Source organism: Symsagittifera roscoffensis, chromosome 5, assembly GCF_963678635.1.
Source record: "Symsagittifera roscoffensis chromosome 5, txSymRosc1.1, whole genome shotgun sequence".
Lineage (NCBI taxonomy): Eukaryota > Metazoa > Xenacoelomorpha > Acoela > Convolutidae > Symsagittifera > Symsagittifera roscoffensis.
Genome location: NC_087066.1, coordinates 23,811,313 through 23,829,258, shown reverse-complemented (window position 1 = coordinate 23,829,258; position 17,946 = coordinate 23,811,313). Strand labels below are relative to the sequence as shown.

The window sequence follows — 17,946 nt, the reverse complement described above, 5'->3', positions numbered from 1 at the left end:
TGAGGTTGTGTTCAATCGAGAAACCCGGTTTTGGAAATCTTCTCTGTTCAAGCAGCCATAACCTGCTTTTTGCTGAAAAACTAAAGATTTTGGGAAGTTTTGAACGTTTTTTTAGAAGCTTGAATTTTCGTAATTTTTACGCAATCAAATCAGATGAAAAGTTCCATTGAAAGAACGGTTGGCGATAATTGTTACCGCAGGCAGAAGCTGCGATTCCTTAATTTTTTCGAAGAGAAATATTCCTTTGGAAAAGAGATTATCTTAAAATTTCTTACTCGTCTCACTTTTTTTAGTAGAGGAACAACTAGTGGTTTAGGCAAAGTCCAATTTTTGAAATCACTTTTTCGTGCCGCATCATTATAGCAAACTCATTCAATATTAAGCACGTTCCTTTAGCCTGGGACTGTATTTGTTTTTTATCGAGACACTCGAAAAATTTGTTTCACCTAGTTTTTTCATTATCTTAAATTTATTTCTTTTTATGTCAAAGATCGTCGGCTTTGTTTTCTTATGTTGCTAATTAATATTCAAATGTCTGACATCTTGCCTGAAGTGAAATTCTACCGAGACTTATGAAATTTTAAATTTTTGTAGATCTAGTTTTTCAATTTTTTTTCATGTTTTTCGACTCAGTTTTTGTGTTTGTATTGTATCGCAAGTGGTGCGAAGCTCTGCTTCGCCTCTGTGTTCAAATTTTCAGACAATTTCTCTGATAACTGTTTATGATTGATGTCATACAATTGCTGTCCCGAATTAATTTCGAAATGCAATTAATGTTTTTTAAACCCATTTTTTAAACCATTTTGTTATGGATTTTCGAAATAATTCAGAACAGAATTAGTGCATTCAATTCAGTGTATTGAATTCAGTATCAGTGCATCTACGGTTGACTAAGATGCTCAGAATCTGAACTGTGTTTTACTTTTGCCATTTCCCCCGTATTGTGAACTACCTTTCTTAAAATGTATGGACTGTTTTCAGACAAATTGGTTAAAGCGTATGATTTTTGCTCTACCATCTGATCAAAATGAGTCTGTCCAGCGCAAGCAGACATCCTTATTCTTTTCTCTCCTCGCTGTCCAGTTCACATGCTGCAGTGGCGCCAAGAAACAAGGCGGGCGTCACTGATGAGCAATATCGGGAAGCCATAGAGAGTTGTGCTGCTTTCAATGTTCGCCTCATGGCAGATGCTAAAGAAAGAAGTTATCCCTACCTAGATAGTCAAACTGGTATAGCACATGAGCCAAGAAGATCTCTATGGGTTACTAAAAAAGACAGGTAATTATTGGCAGGTATATTGTTGAAGTCAATATATGGAAGTATTTGTACGATATAACTAATTTGCTCGAAATGTTGAAGGTCTTGCTCGAAATGTTGAAGGTCTTCGTTCAACATATTCGCTTTTGAGAGTATTCACCCTGCCGACCTGATTATAATGAGTTTTGGTAAAGGTTCAGGAGGAAGTTTCTATCAAGAATTTCGTATGGCTTTGAAAGTCTGTTTAGTGCCATATGTGTTTTGTAGATGAACATGCTGACTGCGCCATGCATTTATGGCACAGTTAGTTTGACCAAATAAACCTTAAACAACTACCTCAAGGCGTATTTGACAGTAAATTAGCGAATGCGTATTAATGTCAGATATGTAATTTGGTTTGATTTTTTTCCGAAATTTTTTCCGCAAATTTGATTTTTTGTCGGTTGAATTTTGTTTTTTTTTCTCATCGTTATCATATCGGAAAATAGGCTTTTCTTAGGTCAACCTGTTAGTCATCAAAATCTGAATCACTTGCTCAACTTGCTTCACTAGTTTTTTAAGGTGGGATTAATTTGTCCGTTCAGCGTCGAGGTAACCTTCATGCTTGATTAAGTGGAATGAACGTAGTGAACACTCTTATATAGGTCTTGCCTTTTTTTGTTTTTCAGGAAAAAGTTTCAAACTGATCTAATAACTACAGATGTGCATTCATACATATTGATGAATTTGTGAATGCACTTATATATATGTATTTTTCAGTTCAATTGAAATTCATCTGCTGAAAGTGACGTAAATAGCACTCCCCAAATATAAACGTGGAAATGGCGCGCAAAAACCGTTCATAAGTTGTTGTGGAAATTCAAAGGGCATCTATTTTTTTTATAGAAAATCAAATTTAAGATTTTTTCAGCAGAGTCAGTGTGTTTTTGTCAGTGAATTTGCTATATGATTTAATTTTTAAGCTGTACGGGTCAATCAAGACAAATTAATTCCATTTTTGAATTTGTTTCAAAAAGTAAAAACAATGCTATCAGCGACATAATGAGCAAAAAAAGACCAAATAGAATTACAAAATTGACTGCCCTCTAGTATATATTAGCACTAGAGGGTGTGTTAGAATAGTGTGTTAGAGAAAACAGCATAACTGATTTCAGATAAAATTAACATTTTTCTTGGAAACATTAAAAGGCTCACTTAAACTCGAGCTAATTTTTTGGAGATAGAACGGAGTATACCTGAATATTTGTTGCTTTTCTGAACCAGCCACTGAAATTGAATTCTGTCCTTTATTTTTAATTATCGAAATTGAATTAACTGTCATAGATGAAATCAGCAACATAATTTTGAATTCACGCTGCATTTTGAAGTCACGCTCCCCAGATCACAAAATTTGCAATGCTCTTTTCCCTATTGAAATCTTGAAGTAAATGTTCTACCAAGTCATAAAGACGGTTCGGGACAAAGTTATAAATGAGTACTCGTTGACTTATAGCCTTGCTTCAATCGATACACAAGGCTTTTGAAGGAGTTATGTTCAAAAGAAATTACAAATGTCTTGAAAGTTTTCAATTCATTTATAGGAAACAATTTGATTACTGAATAAAGTCCAGTAGAAATAAAAACCATCGCAGAGGTAACTACAAAAATTGGCAAATCGATTAGTAAGTTTTAGGAAACTTTTTCTCGAATTCAAGTTTTTAGAAATCATAAGTTTTGTCTGGGGCTCTTTGCAAGTGAGTTATCTTTGAACGTGAAGACAAGCTTTCAATTAAATTAAACAAAAAGAACTGCTTTGTACCAAAAGAACTGCTTTGTCATCTATCAGAGTAATTACACAAGCAAAGCTTGTGTGATAGTATCAACTCTTTTTTCCAAACTAATTTGCAAATATTTTTGCGACAAAATGTGTTCATTTTGAAAGTGTTCATTTTGATCAATAACCAGCTAAATTACAGCCAATGCTCAGGATATTAACACAGACTAATGTTTTACAAATAGCACTTTAGCTTCAAGGCATCATGGATCTGTAGCGTAGAGGTAGGGAAGGAGACCCGCAAAAAATTAGAGGGATCGAACCTGGGCAGGGTAGGATGTTTCTAATGAACTTTTTTTGTATCCTAGTTAAAATGCGTCCGCTCTATGAATTGAGGCCTGTTAGTTGGTAAATTTCTTTTTTTTCAAATTGGCCGGGGCTGCTAATGCATCATAATTGGCTTGCGTCACTTAGCAATTATGTAAACATATAATTGGCGTGCGTCACTTAAAAAGTTTTTTTTTTTACTCAAAGTTTTACTCATTCAGTTTTTCCCAGTAGAGTTATCGGTCATATTTTTTGGGTTACGTAGCAGTATTCAGACAACCGCGTTTTCAGGCTCGTCAGTAAAAAGACAAATACTGTATTAACCAATCAGAATTGAGGCAAGGAAGAAATGAATAATTAATAATTATTTATTTCGTAAATTTGCTCTAATCTCGATTTTGATTGGTTAATATGGCATTTGTCTGCTTACTGACGAGTATGAATACGCGGCTGTCTAAATACAGACCTCACTACATTTTTTGCTCTGTGTTTATATATTTAAAATGCGTAAGCATTGCAATAATAGCCAAGTTCCGAATTTTTGTGCCAAAATATGAGGAATCGAACATCAGATCCCTGGTCCAGTATGGTGTTTTGGTGCACGGATGTACAAGTTTCATTGCAGTCAAGCTAATCTTATTACTGCATGAAGGAATTGTTAGGCCAATGCGTTTTCGTGACTTCAACGAGAGTTATAGATGTCTTTGTTTCAAAATAAATCTTGACGATACATGATATGTATATTTACATCCGTGTTCACCATTCGTGTTCATCATTGGGAACATTTTTGAATTATTCATTTACTTTTGATGATTATGAAAGAACAACTAGAAGCTTGTGTAAGAACATGAGTGGTTAAAACAAAAAGTAGAACGTTTTTCACAGCTTTCCGGGGCGCTAATTTTTTAATTATCATTTGCGAAATTGATATGATCGCATTTGTTTTCAGTCATTGATTGTTTTGCAATTATGTTACTTTAATTGTAATAGATTTTTTTTCTCGGGAAACCATGGTTTGACATAGCGGATTTTTGAGTAACTCCCATTTCATTCGTGGGTACTTTTTTTGTCAGTTCTGAACTTTTTACAAGTTATTTGAGGCAAAGGAAAAGCACTCTCTAAAAGTCCCGTTCATCTTATTGTGTTGCTTAGCTGACAATAAACGAAGTGAAAGCACTTAAATAGGTATTTTTTACAGGAAATTATTAAGTTTTTTACGCCAAATTTGATTTTTTTTTGGTTTGACATGTTTTTTTTCATATTCATTTTGAATTCATTTGCTATAAGGAAGGTAATTTATGCTCTTGAATTACGAAAGTGGAAAATTCTTTCTGCAAAACAGGGATTGATTTTTAGATTTCCCCTGGTTATATGAAAATTTTAGCCAATTATCCAGTTTACAAATCCTATAATGGGGCGCTCTTAATGGTCGCAAATCTTGCGTCCAAATTTGATTGCTCAAGATTTTCTCAGTTTCCGCGGCATGATGTCTTTATGGTTTAACCAAGTTTGTTACCCAACCGTATAGTGGGGTGCTCCCATAGAAATGGCAAAAGTTGAAATGGCCTCAAAGTTTAACGACTCAAATCGTCTTGGTTTTCGCGAAATGCTGTTGATAGATGCACTTGCACTAATAGTCATAACCTATATTACTCAAACTATTTGTAAACTGTTTAAAGTCTGCGCATAACCGTGTGTATTTGATGTGTTGCGCTTAAATTTAATAATTGTTTCATATGCAGCCTTAATCCATGAGAGCCTAAAATTTTTTTTAAAAACTTCAAATGCTTATTTTCAAAATAGTTGTATTGTATCATGTTTTTGACTTAGTTTAATCTATTTAATCTTTATATGATGCTCAGTTTGTCTAGGGATATGTCTAGCGATTGATACATTCTGGCTTAATGTTGATTTGTAAATGAGTTAGTTTTGGACGGTGCTTGAATTAGACCAGAAAATTTTTTTTTGTCACGAACTATCTCATTTGATAAAAAGATAGGAAATCATAATAAGTTGAATGCAAAGGTATTGTAACCGGGTACTAGACTTTTGCCCCATAAATAACTTCGTTCACAGAATGGTAAATGTTTAAAAAGAAGTTTGAAATGGTAATTTCACAAATATGCTGAGTACTTGTTTTGCTTGTATAGTGCTTGCACTGTAGCCGGTTGATGCAAATCTTTCTACTGAAAAAGTTTCGGCTGTTTTTCCAGCTTTTGAAGTGTCGGCTTTAATTCTAGCGGCTTATCTGATTAATGTTTTTTTAAAAGTTTTTTCCAGTCGTTTTTTGATATTAATTCAATTTTGCTACGGCTTGTTCGAATTTGCTTTTTTGGGCATTTTTTTTCGAGTTATGTTTTCTCTTTTCAATAAAATTCTGCGAGGATATTCTCTCGATTTTTTTGAGCTGCCTGCTGTTCTTATCATGTTCTTTTTGGCGAAGCTAATTGAAGTCATGGGTTTATTTTCTTGGTATAATTATTGATCAATTTTTCGTCAATTGATTTTTGTTTTGCTTAAAGTGCTTTCTAGCCTATTTATTTTTGTAAAACGATAAATTCTCTAAGCCAGACACTCAGTTTTAGGATGCCTTAAGTGCTATCATTTAACCAAATTCTTTTAAATCTTTTTAATTCATATTTTGAGCGTAATTTTCAGATTTTTTCAAATTTAAATTACGTTGCATTTGGTTTGTTTTCGCTATTTGTTTCTACTCGTCCTAGTTTGCGTTTTTTTTTTCATTTGCAATTCAACTGTTAGCAGGCTACCAGAACTTTATGATAGCGGGAAAAATGAAATAGACGACAGTTTTTTCGCCAGAGTTTTTCTTTTGGATTATTCTTTTGTCTTAGTTTGTTTGGACTTGTTCAGAGTAACTTTCGTCCTAATTTCCGGCTTTCCTTTTATGCCGGTTTTGTCTGCATAGTTACCGCTCGGTAGCTTTTCATGCTAGTTCAATACTGGCTGTTGTGTTCCGCCACTGGTTCTCAACAAATGATGATTTTCTCTGGCTCATCTCAATGAAAGTGAAAATTTTGAATTAAATTTTAGGTTGCCTGGGTTGACAGAAGATCAAGTGTATCGCTACCCCGATAGAAACTGGAAACTAGCCAAGAGAAAAGGTACCGCTTTGAACCGTCCGGCGAATGTGAGCATGAAGTCAGGAGATAATGTAGATGAAAATATCAGTGCGGCTAGTGTGATTAATGCTGAAGGAAATGGGCATTCCAGTGAAATGGGGATCATGTATGAGGATTCTATGAACTTCTCCATGTATGAATCAAATTCCAATTCAATTTCGCTGCACGACACCAGCAAGACCAGTGTGGGACACCCTCTCAACGTAAGTTACTTAAGTTGTTTCAAAGCATGAGTAGCCACGACGACAATGAATCATTTTCTAGGCAGGCTGATTAGCTTTTTTAGATCCTTTGCGAATCGCAGAAACCACAAAATTTCATCTTATGCTGAAAAGAATGTTTATAGAGAAAAAATGGTTAAGGAAGTCGAACAAACTATTGCCATAGTATCAACCATCTGTAAAATTTAAATAGCTTGAAGTTTCGGCAAAAATACATTGTTTTCGTTGATTAATATGCAAAGTGTTTTTTTTTGTGAGTTTTTTGAATTTTTCCGAAATAAACTAGCAATTGTTGCAGCATTTTTTACTCGACTCATGTTTTCAATGATTTTCAGGGTTAAATTTTGTCATAGCTGCAAAAAGTTAGTTCTGGTCATCTCATGGTTTATTATTTTGCTTGGCTGTGAAATTTGTTTTACTGAGCAAAGTTAATTAGAATTTTCTATCTTGAAAAGCGACTCTAAGTAATACTGAAACATGTGACACGACTTTGTGAAATTCAGACTATTGCATTTCAGTATGTCGACTACGAGGAGTTTGTCGAGGAGTCGGATGTGGAGCTGGGCACTGAGTCGGGACCCGACAAGGACGACGCAGACTTTGAGCCCAAGAAGCGCAAATATGCCAAAAGGGTATGTTGTCATGGTCCACACAAGTGTTTTTGCGGAATGTGCAAACTAAAAGCATTGTTTCAATTCAGGGTTTGGGAGTTGGCCGTGGAGGTGGGCGTGGCAGGAAAAGAGGCGGCATGTCAAGTGGAGTTGGTTCACATCTATCTGGCTCCTACACTCCCTACAGTGCGTCCGCTTCTCATCTCAACAGTGCAATGTACCATCACCATCCTCAGCAGCAGCACCAGGGAGCAACCTACTCCCATTCTCACTATCAATACAATCCATACCCTGGAGGAAGAGACACGCCAGACGAGGAGAAGTTCTATCCATGTGACCGTAAGACGCTTTTTCTGATAAATTGACTTTCGAAAACGTGTAGATTTCAATTTCTGAGCCTTCACCTGATTTAAAATCAATACGGTTGGGGCGTTAGTCTACTGCATTTTGTTGTTTTAAGGCTTTCTCAAAAGTTATGAGTTTTTAGAAGGACATTTGAAATATACATTATGAAATAACAGGTTAAAGATCCTAATAATGATTTTGATCTCTTGGCGCAATCTATCCTTGAATCATTAATGTTTGCGTTTCTGTTTTGTGGTAGAATGTGAAAAGAAATACAAATCAAAAGGCTCCCTGTCCAACCACAAGAAGTCAGCTCACCCCATTAATTCCTCAACTTCCTCTCCCTACCATGCGGCCTCTCCTCTCTCCCTGTCTGGTGGTGTGAGGGAACACCACTCAACCATCTCGGCAGAGCTGATGCTCAACACAAACTCTCTCGCGTCCGAACCAGGTGAACTTGATTTTTAAACTTATTAATGCTTACAGAAATTTGTCATTCGTGTTTTCGGAGATCAGATTATTGGAGTGCAGAATAATTTGCAATGAACTCGAATCTTGAAGATTTGCGTAAAACTCAATTGTTATGATAACACTTGCGGAAAGCAAGTGTATTGTAATCGAGAGCTGGACTTTTTTTCCCGTAAACAACTTTTCTTACACATTTGGAAAAAATTGATGTTGCTTTATTATTGAACCTTAGAAACTTCCAGGCCCATTTCCACATAAAGTTAATGCAGTTGGCTTTGCACCCTATGGTCTGGAGTCTGAGTCCCGGTCGGACCTTGTTTTTTCAGTGTATGAAATTGATTTTTTTTCTTGGAAAGTTTGAATAGTCTTGGAAAGTTTGAATAGTTTAATAACTTTTGTTTGTCGTTTAATGATTTGTCGGCTTACTTGCCACACGCGGATTTTTTTTGCGCTGAAAGCAGTTTTCATTTTAGTCTCAGGTGTCTTTGATTAATTCCTGTTTATAAATTTGTAGTTTATAAGTTTAATATAAGTTAGTTTATATAAGTTTAATTTAAGTTTAATATAAGTTTAGTTGTAGTATAAGTTTCTAAATTTGTAGTTTATAAAATTTTATTAGGTCTAATTTATTTCGGTTTCTGTTTTGTCGATTTAGTGAAACTATTTGCATCAGCTAAACGGCAAAAACGAGATTTTTTTAAAATTTGAACATATTAGGTCGGTTGAAGAATACAAGTTGAAAATTCAAACAATTTTATCGCTCAAAATTTTATTACAATTTCCTTTCAAATTTTTTTCTGACAACTTTTTCCCAGTAAAAGTTGAAGTTTTCGTTTGTTAAGCTCAAGTTTTGTCGGCTTAGTTGTCACATCAAAAAATTTGCTTGCGCTGAAGCATCTTCATTGTAGTTGCAAATCCAAAAGTTGTTCAATGTAGTTTCAGGGTGGAATTGAAAAAAAAAAATTTTCCGGCTCATATTGTGTGTGCCCAAAGATTGTCGACTTAGTTTTCTTATCAGGAAATTTTCTTGTCGTGTTAGCAATTTTCATTGAAAATTGAAGTGCAAATGTTGTTAAATGTTAAATGTACTTTAAGGGGGGAGTTAAAAATTTTTATAAAATCTTTTTTGTTCAGCTCAATTTTGTCTGCTCAAAGATTATCGGCTTTGTTGTCTTCTGTTGCTAATTTAATATTCAAATGGCTCGCATCTTTGCATAAAATGAACTTCTACATGACTTATGAACGTTTAAATTTAAATCTTGTTTTTTTTAAAACTTTTTAAATTTTTTTCTTATGTTTTTTATGTTTGTCTTCTATCGCAACTCTGCTTAGCCTCTGTGTAATAGAAGCGATAATTGATAATGATGAGTTTCATCCTATTTGATTTTCTGGGAAATTTTGAAGTCTATACCATTAAAAATTTACGGTCCGAAAATAGTTCTTTTGAATCCAAAATCTTTTGAATCGGTTGTTCATCATTTGAATTTTGAGTTTATCATTTTGGCAATAATTAGCCAATTTAATATTATAAAATTCAACTCAAAATTAGAAACAGGTGTTCATTTTATATGGAATTAATTGTTGTTTTTGAAATAATAGATTTTGAGCTGCCGTTAGATTAGAATCGGTTGTTAAGATTCGGAGTGTTCAAATCAAACTACCCCAATGGTCTACCCTTCATCCATGCATGGCAACCACGGAGACAGCAACCAGGAATACGCTTACGACCACATGAGTGGAACTCCGTCTTCAAACCCACACTTGATGTACTTGGCAAACAGCAGACAGAACCCCCCTCCGAATAGCGGCGAAGGGGGAAGTGGTGGTGGTGGTGGTAATGCTGCTTCACACGGAGGGGAGAGTGGGGGTGTGTCGGCTGCAGTAGTAGGGAGTGGGGAAGAGGGCAAGTGTGGTTTGTGTCAGGGCACTGATGAGCAGAATCTGAAGACTGGTCAGCCTGAAGTTCAGATTTCGTGTTCGGACTGCCACAGAACAGGTAGCGCACGATGGCTTATTTATGGTATCTTCTGCCAGAAAAAGAAAAGCTTCGTCTTTTACATATTGTTGAGTAATAAATCATTTCCAAGCAATCAATATCGCATGTGCAGAAGATTTAAAGATGGGATACCAATCATTAAATCTCTATAAAATCATTTATTGTGCGAATATTGAATGCATATAACCCTTTTCAATTGTGATAGTGTATAATGTGTGGTCCATTGCAGCCCACCCGACTTGTCTGGCCTTCAGTGAGACGATGAGAAAGAGAGTGAAGGAGTACAACTGGCAGTGCATTGAGTGCAAGGCTTGCACCGCCTGCGGAACCTCAGAAAACGACGTGCGTTCTATTTTCTGATTCCAATTTTGAAATATTTATTGAAAATTTGAAAAATAGTCAAAGATATTTCAATCAAAATACGTTAAAATTTGATTGAAATGGTTCAGTTGAAGCTTCTAAACTTACACACTCTGAATTTGTATTGAACTAACGGTAAGATTGTCTCTTAGGACCAGCTTCTCTTCTGTGACGACTGCGATAGGGGCTTCCACATGTACTGTCTCAACCCACCAATTGATGAGCCACCCGAAGGCAAGTCTTTATTCCGACGCCTCTTAATAACTGATATTTACTTTCTGCTTTTGTAACGTCTTTCATATTTTATAAATCATCACTTCATCTGAAATAGATTTTGATGAAGATCGCCAGCATATTGCTGAAAGGGAAGTATGATATAGCTCTTGCTTATTTTAAACGATGTTTCAGGTAGCTGGAGTTGTCATCTATGCTTGAAGCACCCAGACCAAGTTTCAACCACGCAATCATCGGGTACTGTAACGTCTACGCCTACCAATATACCAGCACCTCAAGCACCAGTGGTACCACCCCAAGAGCCATCCCAGGCACTGCAAGCGAGAAGGTCTCCCCCTCACTATCCTATGGCGCATCAGCTGCCAATGCACCACCCCTACCAGCCATCGTCTCAGTACAACCCTACCCACATGCAAATTCAGCACCCTGATGGACATCATCTGTACTCTTCGCAGCCGTAGAATTTTAGCAACTTAAATAACATTCGCAAATTGTTTACGTAGCTTGAATAACATTCGTAAATTGTTTGTCTGTTTACGTAGTTTGACTGTTCTATTTCAATAATATTTTGATTTGATTGTTTTCAAATTTATAAATATCTATCAATATTTCAGCATGTTTCATTTGTTTTGGATGTTAATTTAATATTAAACTGTTTCATACTTTTTACAGCGAGTTTCATGTCATTTTCACTTACCCGTAATTAATTATGAAAAAATCATTCAGCTCAAAAAAGCGCGTAGCATTGAGATATTGTAGCATACTAAAGTCCCTTCAGGAGTACAAATACCAGAAGTACAAATAAACATCGCGCAAAATCATCGTAACAAGGTTACGTCAGTTGATTTCGAGTGAGGTATCATATTTTAAAACGTTTAGTCTAATATTCGGATTCAAAGTGTTCCCGTTAAGTGTCAAGTAATTTAGTGAAGACACTTCTACTGGTGGTTATGATTTATTCCCGTTTTTGTAGGAAAATGTCTTTAAATTTGTTTATGCTGAAATTTGATTTTTTTGCGGTTTGTCTTTTGATTTCTTTTTAAGTTCAATTAATTTCCTTTGTTGTAATGAGGGCAAACTCCACTGTCGAATAGCGAAAGCGTAAAGGCCACGAAAAGTGTGACCGACTTCTAGTTTGAAGGTGGAGTTTTCTTTGAAGGTTGCCTTGACTTGGTTTCTGCTTTACACTTGCGAAAGCAAGTGTCTTGTACTCGGGAACTACGCTTTTTCCCCCGCAAACAAATTTTTACAAATTTTGAACTTGATTTTTGATCGAAAGTTTGTCGGACTTTCGTAAATTGCTTTGTCAGACTTTCGTTTATCTGCTCAAGTTTTGTCGGCTTAGTTGCCACGTCACGGTTTTTTCTGGTGTTGTAAGCAAGTATCATGGTAGTTGCAAGTATTGTTCATTGTAGTTTTAGGAGGACTTGAAACCTTTGAAAGTTCTCATTAAATCAATTTTTTTTGTTCGCTCAACTGGTGTCTGCTCAAATATTGTCGGCTTTTTTTCGCGTCTTAATTTTTTTCTGTTCCCATTATGAAAATGTATGGGATTGATTTTGTAAATTTTATTGCGACGCCTTAGAAAATTTTTTCACTTTGTGCTGAAATTCAAGTTTTTCTCAAAGTATTCTACCGATTTTCAAAAATGATATCAATGGAAAGACTGCCTAGCTAATGGAAGACGCAGCTCCGCCCACATTTTTTGCTACTTGGCCCTCGGATTTTGTTTTTCATTTTTTAAAATTTTCTCGGGAACTACCCCTTTAAAATTCTCAGTTAACGAATTTAAAAAATCGCAAACAGTTACTTCCAGTTTAGCTGGGCATCTAATTGTCTTTTATTGAGGCATCCAAATATTCGCCTTTGTGTTCAAAACTCTTTTTCAAATGTCGGTTGCATATATTTTGTATGAACAATTCTTTTACAGTGTCGCTCGCTTGTGAAGATTGTGTGCGAGTATTGAATTTTAATTCTAGCAATCAATTTTAATTCTGTAAATGTTTGAATTTTATGGCTTTTAAATGAATTTTTCTTATAGTCAAGCTGAATCAAGTTATCACCCTCGGAAAAGTCAAATTCCTAAGTTTTTGGCCGGTGTTGTTCGATTTATTGAATTTTCTCGAAAACTACCCTCACATAACTGAGGGAGGTTTAGGGTTGAATCCAAAGAACGGGTTGTGGAAGGCTCCTTTGCATACGCAACTACGCCCAAAATTTTGCCAAAAATTTATGGCCCTGGGAAAGTCAAAAGTTGTTGTTTTGACCACTTTTAAATTGTTGAGTTTTCTCGAGAACTACCCTCCCAAATCTGTTTTTGGTTTCAATCGAAATTATACACAAAGCTATGATTCTCGGAAATGTCAATATTTTGATTTGATGACTGTTGTTTGGACTTTTCTGGTTAATTATCCTGACAAATCTGGTATAGTAGGTTTAATCGAAACAACAGATTGTTGAAAGCCTGCCATTATAATAGGCTACTCCCAATTTTCTTCAGAAAAAATTTATGACCTTCAAACAGTCAAAGTTTTGAAACTTTGACCGTTTTTTGGAAACTTTTTGACTTCACTTGAAAACTACTCTGCCAATTCTCAGGTTAAGTGTTCAATTAAACAACCCGAGAATCTTCTCTACCTTAGCAGCCATGACCTGTTTTTTTTGCAAAAAATCGATTTCGGAAAGCCAAATGATTGAGCTTTCGACCGTTTCTTAGAAACTTTTTGAATTTTCTTAAAAAGTACCGTATCAAATCTGAGATGAAAAGTTCAATCACACACAACGCGTGCGAGAATTTTTCCGGCAGAAGCGGCGACTCCTAATTTTTTTGTAATAGACATGTTGTCCTTGTGAAAATTCGAGTATCTCAAAAACTTTCACCCTTAACTTATTTTAGTAGAGAAACAACTAAGGTTTTGAGCTAAGTCAAATTTTTGAAATTACACATTTTCTCACGCATCAGTATCAAAAGTCAAAAATAGCAAACACGTATCTCTAGTCGTAGCTGGGCACCTAGTTGTCTTTTATCGAGACTATCAAAATTTTGGTTCCTTGTTTTTTTTGAACAATTTTCTTTTTTTTTCGACTTAAAGTTTATTTTTGCTTTGTAACGCGAGTGGTGCGAAGCTCCGCTTCGCTTCTGTGTTTAAGACCCTTTTCCACAAGGCAGACACTGAAGATTGGTGTGCAACTTTTGATTTTTAATTGGAGCAGTTAATTTTAATCCTGCATGTTTGAATTCTCTGGCTTTAAACCAATTTTTCTTATAGTCAAGCTAAATCATTTGGCTCATTAAATGACTGAATATTTGAGATGAATTGACAATATAGCCTCGAAAGTGATTCGACGTGATGGCAAATGTGATTCTATCGGAGGCGGAGAAATTATTCATTGTACATGGAGTGGAGCAAGACTGTCGCAACGATGGACGAACTAACACTGACTACAGGGAGTTCTCAGTGGAGACAGGAGTGGTGTCTTCTTCCAATGGGTCAGCCAGAGTCAAAGTGGAAGGCAATACAGATGTATTGGTTGGAGTGAAGGTCGAGTTGGACAGTCCAGATATCAAGACACCTGATCAGGTATGCTTTCAAAGAGCATTTGTACTCTTTTTAAGGCTCATGTAAGAGTTAAGTTAGAACCAAGATAGCCGGTTGCTATTCTAGTAGCTCTGCTATACTAATGTTCAGATAACAGCGATACTTCAAAAACTTTTTTTATAAAAGGCTTTTAGTGTAGGTAAAAAATTATTGCAAATTGAGAAGTAATTATGACTGAGAAACGTAAAAATTGGAGTAGAATTAGATTGGATGTCACCAAAGTCCGGTCTCAAATATCGGACCGATCTTTCTCGACAACTTTTTCAAATTTTTTTTGACAACCGAGTCAAAATCACGGCTGAAAGAGGTTCAAAATAACCTTACTTGAACCCTACGAGCTTTCCTAGGGCTTGGAGAAATCGGAAAAAAAGTGCCTCATTGTTCCTTTTCCTCACTTCGTGAAGTGGCCGTAGCATTAAATTCAGCTTTTATGACAAAAAAGTCTTATCTCAGAGAATAGATAAGATTTAGAATTGGTAAGTTTATGATAACAAACAATTCAAATTGCACTGATAATCACTATGTATTTTCTCGATACTGTTTAGTTTAATCATCGCATGTTTGTATTCTGCAGGGCAGGATAGATTTCTTCGTGGACTGTTCCGCCTTGGCCAGTCCCCGTTTCGAAGGGCGGGAGGGGAAGGAACTGGGAACAGACATCTACAATGTGCTGAACAGTGTCTACTGTCAAGGGGCTACTGCTGTGTCAAACCTCAGCAAATTGTGTATAGTGGCTGGAAAACACTGCTGGCTGTTGAACATTGATATCGTTATTCTAGAATGTTCGGCCGGATCTCTGTATGACATCATTTCACTTGCAGTAAAAGCGGCACTGTTTGACACACAGGTGTGTTCTGTAAAATTTCGGATTTCAGGAATACATAACATATTTCAAAAAATAGATTCAGAAGAAGACTTCCCCTCAAAGAACGTTTGGTGTCCTCTTTGAATTTTCGAAAAATATGCAGATTTAATTATTAACATTTTTTCATTGTTTAATGTATTCGAAAGTCCATTTAACAAGAATTGATTGCCAATTTTGAATATTAGATCCCATCAGTGGAGTACGATAGTGAAAGTGAAGAAATTCACGTGATGAGTGACATGAATGAATGTATGGACCAAACTGAGTGGTTCAACTTCGAATTATGTCCTCTCTTGGTCACTGTCTCCAAAATAGGATCCTCCTCCTCCCAATCAGCACACGTGGTGGATGCCACGATAGAAGAGGAAGCGTGTTCTACATCTCAAATTGTAATGGGAGTTGACACCAAAGGCAGAGTGTCCGGTTGCAGGAAGTATGGAACCCACAGTCTGTCCTTTTCATCTTTTGCGACCATGATGGATCTCGGCACAAAGACGGCGAAGGAACTGCATGATAGATTAAAACAGCAACTGATTGCATATCAGCAGTCATTGAACTCGGCGCTTACTTTGATGGATATTTGATCGCTTTGAACTCATTGTTGTGAACCTTTTCAGCTTGAGTAGTTTTTTGAGTTTCCATGAATACACTTTTTAACCCTCACGTGTTTTAAAAGGACGAAATGTTATTCAGTACTTAGTATTCAAAAATTCGATTTATTTCTTCAGTATCATGAAGTTTTTTTCTGATTTGTCGAGGTCTGAGTTAAGTTTTTTCTGATGAGGTTCCTAGGTCTTGGACCTAAAATTTAAATTGGACCCGCAGTTTTACCCCAAAAACAGATCATTTTGGAATTTTTTGTTCAATCAAAAACTACACCAAAAATACCGGTTCAGTTGCTCACAGAACTATATCATATTGAGCCCTTCCGTAGTTCATCAATGCTTAACGCGGGTAAAATATTCGCTTTTTATAGCTTGAAAATGTCTTTTTCACCTTATAGATACCAAGTTTTCATTCTTAAAATTTTTTTAATGTTTTGCTGCAATTTTTGGAGATTTTACCTTTGTTAACTTTTGCGGAACTAGGCAAGAGGCTCGGCTCAGAGTGATATATTTTTGTCAGCAATTTAATCGGTAGTTTTGGCGTAATTTTTGATTGCAACATTTGTTTCATCATTTTTTTGTCTAAGATCAACATAGTTTGAAAAAAAAACGCGTTTTAAATCTTTCATTCGTTTTGTCCGGATATTTTAAATCATCACTGTGTTCATGTGTCAAAGCTACGTTGGTCACAGATCGGTTGCTCACATGGTTATCAGCGAACCGAGGAAGTTCTTGTACAGGACTTTTTTCGTCAGGATTGTCGACCTGGTCGGTTTCCGAATTTTTTTCAAGGCTCATTTAGTGCTCGAATTGAGCTTTAATGCTAAAATAATCTTCATGCTACTAAGAAAGATTTGGAAGATAAAAATTGTTTCCACATTTTTGAAGGTTTTTTGACTTCGTTGTTTTAATATAATTTTCGGGTCCAGCTGTTCATGCTCTTCTTTTAATATAATAGACGGTGTTGATGGATAGCCATCTTTTTATGTTATCGTGTTTTTGTGCTTTTTTATTTTTTTAAACCGCTTTTGGCAAGTCCAGAAATTGGAGCTTGTGCTTCAATTCCGTGCCGCATGGTTTTCGATGTTGCGCTCGAGAATTACGCGTATTACTTGTACCCAGTTCGGATTTATCAAAACCAAGTTTGGCCTCCGTCAACTCGTTTTCAGTTGGTGTCAAAAAATTGTTTTGAGGCAAAGAAGATGCTGCCAAATTTTTACAGTTCCAGTTTATCCTTTGTCGTTTTACTCTTCGTTCAGTACAATTAAACAATAGCCGATGTCTGTGACGTATTCTGCAGAACATACCGAATAAACATCAAAAATTTATTAAATGTGAAAGATCAATGATTAAATGCTCCATTGAATATTGTTTAAGGCAATTTTTTCAACGCAGAATCTTCAAAGTCAACAATAAATAAAAGCACAAACAAACAAAAATAAGGATAGCCGTTACTGTGCAAGTAGCAAAGAATGTTCCGACCCTTGTCTTAATATATCAAAAAAGTTTTTCAATTTATTGCCGTTTTTTCTACGTGGGGTACTAAAAAGATCTGAACGAAAAACTAGAGCTTAGGAATATTCGACAGTCAGAGTAAAATAAGCAATTTGCAAAAAAAATTGTCAAATAATGATTAGAAAAACTAAGACGATAGGAAACTCAAATGTTTTGAAAAAAAAAACAAAACAAATGAATTCGTTTGAAATACGAAAAAATCTGCTATATTGACTTACAACTGGACTTACTGTTCTCCCACGACCCTCAGAACTCTTGATTGACCGCATGGAACTTGACTTGCGTAGATTGAATTTGGACATCTTGAAACAAAGATGTGAAACCATTCTGCGTCATCTGTTGATACGTCAATTTTTCTTCTAGTAAGTCAATGGAAACAAGCTCGTCGTAATGGAGACAAATTTTTTTCCTTTGATGAAATTTTCTATGAAAATAAGAGACAGCCTCATCCAGCTCTTTACGAAGGTCAACTCGATCGACTATTTTCTTAATTTCTCCAAAATTTGATCAAACGGGACAATTATTGCCGCCACGATAAGTCATTTTGCTAACTTAGGCTCGCGGTTGTTTTGCACAACCGTAGTAAACCAATTATATTGTTTTGCTGAGAACGATGGAGTAAGATCAAAAAGAACTTCTAGCTGTGTTCT

At 35.8% G+C, this 17,946-nt stretch overlaps 2 protein-coding genes across 2 annotated transcripts in view; both read left to right on the top strand.

Moving 5' to 3' along the window:
• LOC134847010 (zinc finger protein ubi-d4-like) overlaps positions 1-11,320 on the top strand; it is a 601,556-nt gene extending 590,236 nt beyond the window's left edge. Inside the window, exons 2-10 of the mRNA XM_063864493.1 lie at positions 983-1,278; positions 6,389-6,680; positions 7,217-7,330; positions 7,399-7,648; positions 7,914-8,105; positions 9,759-10,118; positions 10,348-10,460; positions 10,631-10,712; positions 10,887-11,320. Of these exons, the coding sequence (XP_063720563.1) occupies positions 1,028-1,278; positions 6,389-6,680; positions 7,217-7,330; positions 7,399-7,648; positions 7,914-8,105; positions 9,759-10,118; positions 10,348-10,460; positions 10,631-10,712; positions 10,887-11,173 (1,941 nt within the window). The 5' untranslated portion in view covers positions 983-1,027 and the 3' untranslated portion in view covers positions 11,174-11,320. The remainder of the gene's footprint in view (positions 1-982; positions 1,279-6,388; positions 6,681-7,216; positions 7,331-7,398; positions 7,649-7,913; positions 8,106-9,758; positions 10,119-10,347; positions 10,461-10,630; positions 10,713-10,886) is intronic.
• A 2,585-nt stretch (positions 11,321-13,905) lies between these two features.
• LOC134846140 (exosome complex component RRP42-like) lies at positions 13,906-15,828 on the top strand. Its single transcript, XM_063863368.1, has 3 exons — positions 13,906-14,293; positions 14,886-15,158; positions 15,362-15,828. Exons 1-3 carry the CDS (start codon positions 14,063-14,065, stop codon positions 15,758-15,760), a joined length of 903 nt encoding a protein of 300 aa, XP_063719438.1. The 5' UTR covers positions 13,906-14,062; the 3' UTR covers positions 15,761-15,828.
• Positions 15,829-17,946: the final 2,118 nt, after the last annotated feature.

Excerpts from the sequence above, each read along its gene's own strand:
- LOC134846140 (XM_063863368.1), top strand. The coding sequence starts at position 14,063 with ATGGCAAATGTGATTCTATCGGAGGCGGAGAAATTATTCATTGTACAT. Across the intron at positions 14,294-14,885 it reads ATATCAAGACACCTGATCAG|GGCAGGATAGATTTCTTCGT; the intron begins GTATGCTTTCAA and ends TGTATTCTGCAG. Across the intron at positions 15,159-15,361 it reads CGGCACTGTTTGACACACAG|ATCCCATCAGTGGAGTACGA; the intron begins GTGTGTTCTGTA and ends TTTGAATATTAG.